At 39.1% G+C, this 12,798-nt stretch overlaps 1 protein-coding gene across 2 annotated transcripts in view; it reads right to left on the reverse strand.

The window, feature by feature from the left end:
• The window catches only part of dclre1a (DNA cross-link repair 1A (PSO2 homolog, S. cerevisiae)), a 33,525-nt gene that overhangs the window by 15,701 nt on the left and 5,026 nt on the right, over positions 1–12,798 (reverse strand). For both annotated transcript variants that reach the window (XM_020046924.2, XM_020046925.2), the window contains exons 3-7: positions 11,366–11,499; positions 9,604–9,722; positions 7,192–7,335; positions 2,992–3,137; positions 2,549–2,703 (exon numbers count right to left, since the gene is read on the reverse strand). In XM_020046924.2, coding sequence (XP_019902483.2) covers positions 2,549–2,703; positions 2,992–3,137; positions 7,192–7,335; positions 9,604–9,722; positions 11,366–11,499 — 698 coding nt within the window. The remainder of the gene's footprint in view (positions 1–2,548; positions 2,704–2,991; positions 3,138–7,191; positions 7,336–9,603; positions 9,723–11,365; positions 11,500–12,798) is intronic.

Consider the following 12,798-nt stretch of genomic DNA (forward strand, 5'->3'; position numbering starts at 1 on the left):
AAAGAATAGATATACTTCTAGTATTTTGGTTGCTATTAGGGAGGACATTATAGCGTACATTAGCTGTTCAAGCAGACATGGACAACAGGGCAGATTTAACACTATAACAGTGTTATTTTTTCAAGTGTGTAGCCAGGTATTACATCAACTATATCACAGAGGGGCGTCCGGTGGAGCGCTGGGTAGTGGGGGTTGGGGTACCACCTTAGCCTAATTTTGAGTATCCTGTCTTTATTAAACAGTATCCTTAATCAAGAGAAAAGGAGGAAGGAATTAGATCAGTTAATTGACAGTTTATTATAGCAAGGAGTGATTGTTGAATGCATGTCACCAAATAATACTCAGATTAATCCGATCTTGAAACCTGGAACTAACAAATATTGCTTCATAAAAGATTTAATGAGAATTTACAAAGATATAATACCCATTTCACCGATAGTGCCACATACTAACTCAATACTGACTTCTTTGCCCGTACCGTTGTCCATCTCTGCTCCGCATATTTTCCGATTGCAGTGCATGAAAACACACAATATTTATTAGCTTTTACATATAGAAAGGAACAGTATGTGGCGCCGTTTACCAATGGGATTTACAGGTTGAGCAGCAGTTACAGTGCAGCAGTAAAAAGGCATGTGTTCACATTGTCTCTCCCATGCACGTCTACACTCTTGATACTCGCACTGCTTCCTCAAATGAAAATTACTGTGTGCAGGACTCGATCACATTACTCATGCATTTTGTGAACAGAGGCCACAGAGGTTCACTCACTTGAGCTACAGTTCTGCCAGGAAGCTGTTAATTACCTGGGCTAGATACTACAGAATGGATGTCAATTCTTGTCATCTGATAGGGTGAAAGTAATCAAAGACATTGAGAGGCCACAAAATAAGACTGACATTTAATTCTTATTGGGACTTCTGGTCACAATTGGTTGGCTGAATATGCAATATATGATGTAATTCTACACAGAGTTACAATCAAAAGACACTCCAGAACTTATTCTGTGGACTGATGACATGAAACATGCCTTTCACCACATCATACATCTCTAGTCTTTGGCACCCCAGACTACAAGCTAATGTTTCATCTTTATGTTGCAGGCAACGGTGATGTTGCTTCAGCTGTGTTAGCTCAGACTCATGGAGATGGCATGCGGCGAATTGCATATTTCTGTAAGATATTACCATTCATTGTAAAAAGCATGGCACCTTGTCCTTACATCAGTAGCATTGATGGTTGAAAAATCACAGACCATTGTTTAAGCATATCCAATGATTTTACATACATCTCACACAGTGAACATTGTGCTACGCATAACTCAATATATGACAAGGCAACGACGCAACTACAAGCATATTTTAGGTACTCAGAACTAGAGCTGTCACGATATCAGATTTTCACTACACGATTATTGTGGCCAAAATAATTCACGGTAACGATATTATCGTGTTATCTGTAGAAAATATGGAGAAAAAAAAAGTGTAATTCATCTTCAACTTTGCTTAATGAGTTTTTTTCCCCTCTTTTTTGGCAAATTAATTACACTCAAAATATGAGTGTATGGAGGTGAAGAGACTGTAACCAACTGTACAAGTAAAAATATTAAAGCGTACAAAAAGAACAATTACACTTAATGGATAGTGAAAAGGCAACCAGATGAAGTGATAAACAAAAGATCCATAAGGCCTAACACAGAGAGGTGTTTTTGGAAAAATACTAAACATTTTCACCTAGTGAATAGTCTACGAAAAGGCATTAATTCAAACGCTAATGTATATGTTGTTGTTGTACTATTATCTATTGAATATAGGGTTTAAATGATTTGCACATCATTGCATTCGGTGATAATTTACATTTTACGCAGCGTCCCAAATTATTTGGAAAGAGGGGTTGCAATTACTGTATTGGTATTATGCATTACAGGATTGTTTTATTTATAGTTGCTACATTTTGTCATCAGCATCCCTGTGGAAAGTGCTGGAGTCCTTGTAAATAAAATACAGTGCTTGCACTTGGTTGCTCTCAATGGCATCTTCAGTATTCAAACATTCGCCCTTTGTTAGACAGAATTTAAACATGGTTATTTGCAGAGTGAATGCTGAAAAATGTAACAAGTTGTTTTGTCTACTTGTTTTAAACAATTTCTTTAGAAATTTGGATTGTCAAAATTTGCACAATACTGCATTTATTCAATTTCTTTTTATTGTGCCCCAATATTATTAGGAGGCAGTAGATGACTGGTTGGGGAAAAAGAAGAAACAAAAAAGGAGACTAGTACAGTACATAATAATTAGACTTGGTTATAAAAAAAAATTGCAAGACTTTTCAATATTCACAGCAGGGTGATTACATTCACCCAACATCAATAAAACTGTTCAACTTCCAGTACAGGCTCTATAAATTGTCTGCCCTGCATTGAAATGCCAATTTTGGAGTAGGACCATTGTAGCAGTTCACATTTCTTTAAGAAGATATTCACTTTCATGAGTCTACTTGACATACATTGTTGACATACAATAACTTTAAAAAGCACAACAGAACCTACTTTGAAGTTGAGTTGCATCATGGGTAGTACATGGACCTGGGCTGTCTCCCAGGCGGTGGTAATAAGCTGCCGGATGCGCTCAGACTCCAGACAGCACATGGTGTTGAACTTGTCCTTGGACATACACACTTTGGTGCCCAATACCTCTGCCAGAGCTATGAACAGAGCATAGTAACACAATGATATATGACGTGTAGTATAGCCATTTGCTAATCATCCATTCATGATAAGTATTTAAAAATAAATGTATCCAGAAATGTCAGTGGTTTGGTAGTTGTTAATCTCTGTACTGTCTTAGACCCTTTTGTCCTAAAGTCTATCCAAGCCAACCCAAGCATTGTCTGTGGTTAATGTCTAAATTGTACAAACATGTCTTGTACAATTAATTGTGTAGCTCAATGTAAGTAATTTATATTGATCAAAGATAAAAAACTAAATCTCACCCAAGAAAACCTTTTCTTTGCCCACTGAATAGGAACCACACACCACCAGAGTGCGAGGGTGTTGGGTTACGCATTCAAAGGCTGTGTTGGTTGCAAAGTTTATGACCTCCTGTTGCGTGGGGAATGTGTATTCAGGACTGCAGTAGCTGTAGAAAGTGAGTTATAGGTAGAGACTGTCTTAGTTGTTAGTAAATCTCATTACACATGAAAAACACAATGTATCCCTTTTCTTAAAAACAGTGCACCGCTCAGAATACAAAACGGTACATAAAAATATACTATTAAAAAATGCAGAACTAGTCTAAAGTTTGGACCCTGACTCATTCAAGGGTATTTATTTTTACTATTTTCCAAAATGTAGAATAATAGTGAAGACATCAACACTACAAAATAACACAAATTAAATCATATATTAACCAAAAAAAATCATAGACAGTGTTAGCAGCAAAGCACCACCACAACTCGTCTATGAATCACGGTGGGAACCCACTCTGCGTCTCACAAAGACATGGCGGTTGGAACCAGAAATTTGGACTTATCAGACCAAAGAACAGATTTCCACTGGCCCAGAGTCTTAGCCCAAGCAGAACTCTTCTTATTGGTGTCCTTCAGTAGTGGTTTCTTTGAAGCAAAATGACTGTGAATACCTGATTCATGCAGTCACCTCAGTTGATGGAGGGATGTGTCTCTAATTTTAAAGTGTTTTTCTTGAGAGGGTAACAACGATCAACACTTTTTACTGCGGGCCAGCTGAACTAGGCTTGCCTAGTTTCTTGTTACTCAGTTTATACCCACCCTCATCAGTCTCTAAACTGGTTATGCGCGTGCACCTTTGCACGCATGATGATCACACACACACACACACACAACAACTGAGGCGCTAAATTATTATTTTGGTTTAAATAACGTTGTTTTTAAACAAATTAATTTAAAAATCAAGCAACGGGTCAATTATTTCGCACACCTATTCTTTTTCAATTGAAGTAATCCAAAAGTAATCATAATATTTTTCAAAAGTATTTGTAATCCGATTACAATATTTTAGTTGGTTACGTAACGGATTACAGTTACTGTTTTTTTGTTACGCTCCAACTCTGAGTACAGACATAATGACTGTCTTCTGTATACCAACCCTACCTTTTCACTATACAGTTGATTGGTTCAAACACATTAAGGAAAGAATTTCCATAAATTAACTATTAACAAGGCACACCGGTTGACCGAAATGCATTCTAGGTGACCACCTCATGATCTGGTTGAGAGAATGCAGTATGCAAAGCAGTCATCAAGGAAAAGGGTGGCTACTTTGAAGAATCTACATTATAAAATGTATTTTGATATGTTTGGCACTTTTTTGATCTGTGTTCTTTTATAGTTTTCATGTCTTAACTACTATTCAACAATGTCAAAAACAGTAAAACAAAAAAAAATACCCTTGAATGAGTGTGTGTACAAACCTTTGACTGGTACAGTGTATAAACTGCAAAGTCTCATCCGATTCTTATTGATGACAAATTGCATTAGAGTTGATGTGCCCTCATTTTAACACCTGTTCAGCAAGTTCACGTGGCTGCACACTTGACAGGCAAAAACTGCCCACAATGCAACAGAAATACTGCTTTGGCTAGAACTCTCTAAAAACAATAACTTGAGGAAATAGTGGGAAAATGTATCAATTTCTTGTATATAGTTTGAACGACATCAATGTGAGTCAAATCCTAGCCTGCAAATCAACTGAGTGAAGGAAAGGGACTAGCTTTCATTTGGATGGTCAGAATTGGGCAGTCGTGTGTAGGCAAAGCACGTAGAGGTCTGTCATTTTTATTATAGGTACTGTTCAACTGTGAGAGTCTGAATCTAAAAAATCCAGGAAATCACATTGTATGATTGTTAAATAATTAATTTGCATTTTATTGCATGACATAAGTATTTGATCACCTACCAACCAGTAAGAATTCTGGCTCTCACAGAACTGTTAGTTTTTCTTTAAGAAGCCCTCCTGTTCTCCACTCATTACCTGTATTAACTGCACCTGTTTGAACTCGTTACCTGTATAAAAGACACCTGTCCACACACTCAATCAAACATACTCCAACCTCTCCACAATGGCCAAGACCAGAGAACTGTGTAAGGACATCCGGGATACAATTGTAAACCTGCACAAGGCTGGGATGGGCTACAGGACAATAGGCAAGCAGCTTGGTGAGAAGGCAACAACTGGCGCAATTATATGAAAATAGAAGAAGTTCAAGATGACGGTCAATCTCCCTCGGTCTGGGGCTCCATGCAAGATCTCACCTCGTGGGGAATCAATGATCATGAGGAAGGTGAGGGATCAGCCCAGAACTACAAGGCAGGACCTGGTCAATGACCTGAAGAGAGCTGGGACCACAGTCTCAAAGAAAACCATTAGTAGCACACTATGCCGTCATGGATTAAAATCCTGCAGCGCACGCAAGGTCCCCCTGCTCAAGCCAGCGCATGTCCAGGCCCATCTGAAGTTTGCCAATGACCATCTGGATGAGGAGGAATGGGAGAAGGTCATGTGGTCTGATGAGACAAAAATAGAGCTTTTTGGTCTTAACTCCACTCGCCGTGTTTGGAGGAAGAAGAAGGATGAGTACAACCCCAAGAACACCATCCCAACCATGAAGCATGGAGGTGGAAACATCATGCTTTGGGGATGCTGTTCTGCAAAGGGGACAGGACTACTGCACCGTATTAAGGCTATGATGGACGGGGCCATGTATCGCGAGATCTTGGCCAACAACATACTTCCATCAGTAAGAGCACTGAAGATGGGTTGTGGCTGGGTCTTCCAGCATGACAAAGACCCGAAACACACAGCCAGGGCAACTAAGGAGTGGCTCCGTAAGAAGCATCTCAAGTTCCTGGAGTGGCCTAGCCAGTCTCCAGACCTGAACCCAATAGAAAATCTTTGGAGGGAGCTGAAAGTCCCAAAACCTGAAGGATCTGGAGAAGGTCTGTATGGAGGAGTGGGCCAAAATCCCTGCTGCAGTGTGTGTAAACCTGGTCAAGAACTACAGGAAACGTATGATCTCTGTAATTGCAAACAAAGGTTTCTGTATCCAAATATTAAGTTCTGCTTGTCTGATGTATCAAATACTTATGTCATGCAATAAAATACTAATTAAAAAACTTAAAAATCATACAATGTGATTTTCTGGATTTTTGTTAAAAATTACAGACTTCTACATGCTTTGTAAGTGGGAAAACCTGCAAAATCAGCAGTGTATCAAATACTTGTTCTCCCCACTGTAGGAATGATGGAGGCCACTGTGATCTTGGGGACCTTCATTGCTTCAGAAATGTTTTGGTACACTTCCCTGGATCTCTGTCTCAATACAATCCTGTCCTGTAACTCTACAGAAAAGTCCTTCCAACTGAAGGCTTAGTTTTGCTTGCTCTGTCCTACTGGCTGTGTTATAGATCTAATTTGCTGCCTGATGATTCCCGTTGTCACTTCCCACAGCCCACTTGTTGTCCCTGTCCTTGACCACCTGGTTGTGCAGCTGATCTGGATTCTGCCTGGATTCAACCCATATTTATTTATTGACCGATTTGTCATCTGAACATGCAAAAAATATTGATGAGGCCCAAATGGTCATGTCCTCTCATTGTCTTCACCTGGCCACCCCTCATTGTCTGACCCTTCTCTAGGCTTCTTACTAGATCTCGACACTACTAGGGAGTGTGTCGTAGCCACTTAGAGTCAACCCTTGTTGTGTTTTGCTGTTTGGGGTTTCAGGCTGGGTAATTGTAAAAACACTTTATTTACAACTGTTTATGTAAAAAGGGCCTTTTAAAATACATTTGACTGTGCCCAAGGGAATATTATATCTAACTGTTTGATGCTGACACCCCCTCCATATCAATAACAATTGAGTGCCTGATCAACATTCACAATAAAACATGGAACTTATGGTCTTGGATTTCAGGGTTGGTTGCATAAAACGATTGGATTCAACCCTGTAGTTCACACAGCTCCACAATGCTAATGAGCACCTTGACATCAGATTAAGAATACCATCCAATGCTGCATATGTAACTATTAGTGATAGATAGAAGCATAAAAAGCAAGGGGTACACCTGAGTTTCATTTCCACACAGCTAAAACATACCCTTAACACTAGCAAGGGGTTCAAAACCCCGGTTCCAAGCTAACTTTAAAATACTAACGTGGTATCAAGGTAGAGTGTCTGGACTCGGCAGTTCATCAACTCATAGTAGTCCTCCATAGATGGGTCAGCTCTGAAGTCTCCTGTGTGCAGAACCGTCTGGCCATCGGGCAGGAAAAACAGCAGCATGGCAGCCCCTGGACAGCTATGAGCAGACAGGTGACAGCAAGGTCACATGAGAGATGAATACCAAATTGAACCCTACCACCAAGAAAGGAATGAATAGGATAAAGACAGAGTACTGTGCAAAAGTTCTAGACCACTCAAAGAAAAATGACTTAAAGCCATTTCTCTAAACAGTCACACTTTAGATTTTTTTATATACAATGTAGAACCTTGCAGTAAACAAAAATAAACTTTAATAAAATGAAAACAAAAACATCTTTAAAATAAATCTGTACTTTTGTGGTCTCCTTTAGAATGCAGGACTGAAGAAATTTGCTTTGTTAGATTGTTGTGTCATTTTTTTTCAAATAGCCCTGTGGTAAATTCTTCTTCCAGGATTTACCATTATTTTTATTTTGGCTTTCAATGCGTTTTCTGACTTTAACTTTCTCAAAAGTCTTTATAACATTTTTCTTCTAACCAATATATTTTAATGTTTGTTTTTATTTATCTTAATTTTGTATAGAGGCTTTGCAAGTCAATAAACACTTAATGCCCAGACAAATAGTTTCTTACAAACTGCTCAGATGTCCTAAGGCTTTTGCACAGTACTGTACAGTCAACTTAAGAAGTATTTGCACCCTTCATGAAATTTTTTATGAAAAAAATAAACAACAATTAATCATATTTTGGCTTCAAACATAAGGGGGAGACAAAGATGGATAATAATATAAAAAGATATCCAAAGCCTTGCAAATGCCAGTCAGTACTTTTCAATCACATATTAAGAAGTGGAAAATTCGAGAATCTCTTGATACCGAGCCAAGGTCAGACACACCAAGAAAGATTTCAGCCAAAACTGCCAAATGAATTGTTCGGGATACAAAGAAAAACCCACAGGTAACGTCAGGAGAAATACAGGCTGCTCTGGAAAAAGACGATGTGGTTGTTTCAAGGAGCACAATACGACAATACTTGAACAAAAATGAGCTGCATGGTCAAGTTGCCAGAAAGATGCCTTTACTGTGCCAATGCCACAAAAAAGCTGGATTACAATATGACCAACAACACCTTGACACCCCTCACAGCTTCTGGCACACTCTAATTTGGAGTGACGATATGGTCACACCCATATAGCTATGCTTGGAGAGGGGTCAACAAGACCTATTGTTAACAGAATATCATCCCCACTGTGAAGCATGGTGGTGGCTCACTGATGTATTCGGGTGTGTGAGCTCCTAAGGCATGGGGAATCTTGTGAAAATGTATGTCAAGATGAATGGAGCATGTTATCAAAAAACACTGGCAGACAATTTTCATTCTTCTGCACGAAAGCTGCGCATGAGACGCTCTTGGTCTTTCCAGCATGACAATGACCGTAAGCACAAGGCCAAGTTGACCCTCCAGTGGTTACAGCAGAAAAAGGTGAAGGTTCTGGAGTGGCCATCACAGTCTACTGACCTTAATATTATTGAGTTACTCAGAGGAGATCTCAAATGTGCGATTCATGCAAGATGACCAAAGACTTTGCATGACCTGGAGGCATTTTGCCAAGACGAATGGGCAGCTATACCACCTGCAGGAATTTGGGGCCTCATAGACAACTATTACAAAAGCTTGCAAATTTGCCAAGAAAAGGACGCATTTGCAATGCTAGGTAAGAAAGTGAGGGAGGCAAAAAAGATTCCAAGGATCACAGTTTCCAAACTGCAGTCTACTGGAATCGTAAGGTTATCAGGTCTCTGTTAGATGCCACCCACATGTCAACAAGCTATTTACAAATATTGCACAAAAGAAGCCCTTACTGAGCCCAACCCCCAACTTGGAGCAGTTGAAATTTGCCAAGCGTAATTGAACTGGTTGCATCTGTCAGGAGATTGAGACTTGACCTTGGATGGACCTATCAATGACCCCAAACGTACATCAAAATGTATGAAGAAATCTGTTTTACAATTGTCACCTCAGTCTCGAAATCAAAATGAAAACCTGTGGTCTCATTTGAAGAGGGCACTCAAAAAGGGCAAACTTAAGACTAACAAGGATCTTGAAATGTGCTTCATAGAGGAGCGGTTCAAATGTTTTTTGGTTTGTATTATTGTGTTGAAATGAAAGTATACGCCATCTCCATATTTTTGACACCAAAATATAACTTTTTTGCATTCACCTTTGCTACATGTAATCAATGCTGCCAATATTTCTAGTATGTTATTTCAATGTACTGTATTTAAATGTACATGTTACATGGAAGATACAACGCCTCAAACCCTCCAACTCAATTAAAAGCCCCTTGATTTCTTCCGATACTCACTGATTGGCATCCAGCAGGGTGACTTTGACCTGATCCACAGTGACCTGGATGTTCATGGGCAGGATGTGTACATATTGCTCAGCCACCTTCAGCTTACTCTTTACCAAGTTACCTGTGATCTGGCAAAACACAGCTGTGAGGTGGCAGCCAATCAATCTGCTTACATTTACCTCTGTCACTAGGTAGTCTTGCACAAATAAAACACCTTAAAACCACACTGTTGTCACAATTCTTTCTGTCCAGAGAAAGAGTTAGACAAAATGGTTAGAATGGGCCACTCGAATTCAATGGATACATTTTGGTATGATCTTACATTTAACAAATTCAGCCACAAGAACGCCTGTTGGTCTTTCATGTTATATTACGGCTGAACACAGATTTGTTCAAACACATTTTGCCAGAAGTGCGCTCAATTCATCATAAAAACTTTGCTTAGGTTTTAATAGTCAATTCCCAGGACATCCTCACTAGCAAAGCCACCAAAACAAGACCCAATGAAATCTTTAGCACTACCCCCAATCTACTGTCATTTAAGATCTTGGTGAATCATATTGGTGATATTATAGGCAATATCATCAGAAGCTCCCCCCAATTCCATTGGAAGGCTAGTTGCAGTTAAAGCTATACTGTTCCTTAATATCAGACAGCACAGAATTGTTCTTTCATGCTGGATTTAGGAAAGCATGAGCAAACTTGTAGGAAAACAATCAGAATCTGACAAGGCAATCTAAAGTTTGATCAAATTTTTCCCTGGAATTTAACTGAACACAGGCAAATAGCAACTTGGACAAATAACCTTTCAGTGAGCAGAGCATAGCAACATAATGTCTACTTACTGTGGAATCTGAGCATTAATAATTACAATGTGAATGTACATTTCATTGGAAGTGAATGTGCCTAGATAATGAGAACAACAGAAACATCTCTGTTTACATTCTCTCTGTAGGTTGCGCTCTGTTAACCACAGGAATGTTTATATTGACCATTTGGCATGGGGGTTACTGTCTCGGAAACCTGATCTTTGCTAGGTAGACGCACCCTTCAATGTATATATCAGCTTGTAACCAACATTACAGTGAGAAGAGATTGAGTGAGATGAGATTGAGGTTGTGTAGGGAAGACCAGGTCCGTAACCTCATGAACAAGACTAATGTTGCAATAAATAATTGAATTACTATCTCCCTTGACAGCCGGGTATGCAATAATTATTTCAACCACTATACGAAACGGCTGATTTCTAACATTACCAAACACAAAATGAGTTTCAATAGGTATTTAGAAGGCAGAAACAAAATGTATTTTCTGTTTGAAATTAAAAACATCCCCAGTGGGATATGAAGTTTCTACCAGTACATAGGTGTACGCTGAAGTGTGAATCTGGTAGACCCTCACCTAGTCCAATAAATAACTAAATTGAACAGAAGCAGTTTATAAGCATCTGCCTGAATATGAAATGTATTTTAATGCTTGACATGCCGTTGTAAAGGATTTTGGGAAAGATTTTGGGAAATATAATAATAATATTTGACCATCAATGTAAATTTAACATACATTTTTTTCTGTATGAGTGGTTTTGCTCCATCTCCTTCCGTTGTCCCCAGCCCACTCAGCAATGCTGATAATCCTTTTTCTACTATTTCTCCTGCAGCTGTGGAACCCCCCACAAGACACGCTACCTTGTCCCGAAACCCTGCTGTAAAAATTGATAAATTGACTATGCATCAGCCATGTGGCATCTGTTTAAGTTGAAAGGATTTCTTACTCTGTTACAGTAGATAGGGAATGTAGAACTCTTCTTAAGGCCTCCATAGTGATCAGAATGGAAGTGTGTTAGGAAGTATGAGGTGATGCCCTCTACCAGCCCGTACTGAAAAGCATCCACAGCAAACTTTGTGCCTGTACAAAGAGAAAATAAATGAGTTAGTACACTGAACAATGATCATATATATCACACATGAACATTCCAAATCCTCTTATGTCTTTCCATGTACATTAGAATATTATTTTGTATGTAGCATTCACAGGCACTCATATTATAGTTATAACATTCAATGCCATAACATCTTACCATATTCTCCATATTCCCCATTCTACACTTTAAAATTGCTGCTAGTTTACATTGTTATGTACTGTATATAATTGCTCATTCGAATGTCACTCAACAACCGTAGGATGACATCAAGTGCCCTACAAAAAGAATGGCAAACAGCAGCTGGGGTGAAGTTTACGGCAAGGACGGTTTGAAACAGGCTGCAAGGGGCAGGACTGAAGTCATGGAAAGCTAGAAAAAAAGCACTTAATCAGTGAGAAGCCAAGAAGAGCCAGGCTGAAGTTTGCAAAAGACCATAAGGATTAGACTGTAGAGGAACGAAGTAAGGTCATCTTCTCTGATTAGTAAAATTTTCAGCTTTGCCCAACACCTCGTTGTCTAATGGTTAGACGGAGACTTGGAGAGGCCTACAAGCCACAGTGTTGCTCACCCAGAGTGAAATTTGGTGGAGGATCGGTGATGATCTGAGGATGCTTCAGCAAGGCTGGAATCGGACAGATTTGTCTTTGTGAAGGACGCATGAATCAAGCCAAGTACAATGTTATCCTTGAAGAACACCTGCTTTCTTCTGCTCTGACCGTGTTCCCCAACTCTGAGAATAGTTTTTTCCAGCAGGACAATGCTCCATGCCACACAGCCAGGTTAATCAAGGTGTGGATGGAGGACAACCAGATCAAGACACACCAACAGCAATATGACAGACTTGTGAAGAGCATGCCAAGATGCAAGAAAGCTGTGTTTAAAAATCGGGGTTATGAATATGAATTTGTTTTCGTTGCATTATTTGAGGTCTGAAAACAATGCACCTTTCTTTGGTTATTTTGACCAGTTTTTAGTTTTTACAAATACATACTCTAAATGACAATATTTTTGGAAGTAATATTGTCAGTAGTTTATAGAATAAAACAGTTAATTTTACTCAAACATATAGCTATGAATAGAAAAACCAGAGGAACTGATAATTTTGCAGTGGTCTCTTAATTTTTTTCCAGAGCTGTATACCTTAATTCCTACTAGAGTACGTAGATGTCGTGTGCCATGTCACAAGAATTTCAGAATGAAGCTGTGTTCTTCTGTGCCTTTGATAAATACATTTTAACTTGAAGTAGTCACTCCCAATAATTTCTGAGATAAACATGTTGCAG

The sequence above is a fragment of the Esox lucius genome, chromosome 5 (assembly GCF_011004845.1).
Source record: "Esox lucius isolate fEsoLuc1 chromosome 5, fEsoLuc1.pri, whole genome shotgun sequence".
In the NCBI taxonomy this organism is placed as follows: Eukaryota; Metazoa; Chordata; class Actinopteri; order Esociformes; family Esocidae; genus Esox; species Esox lucius.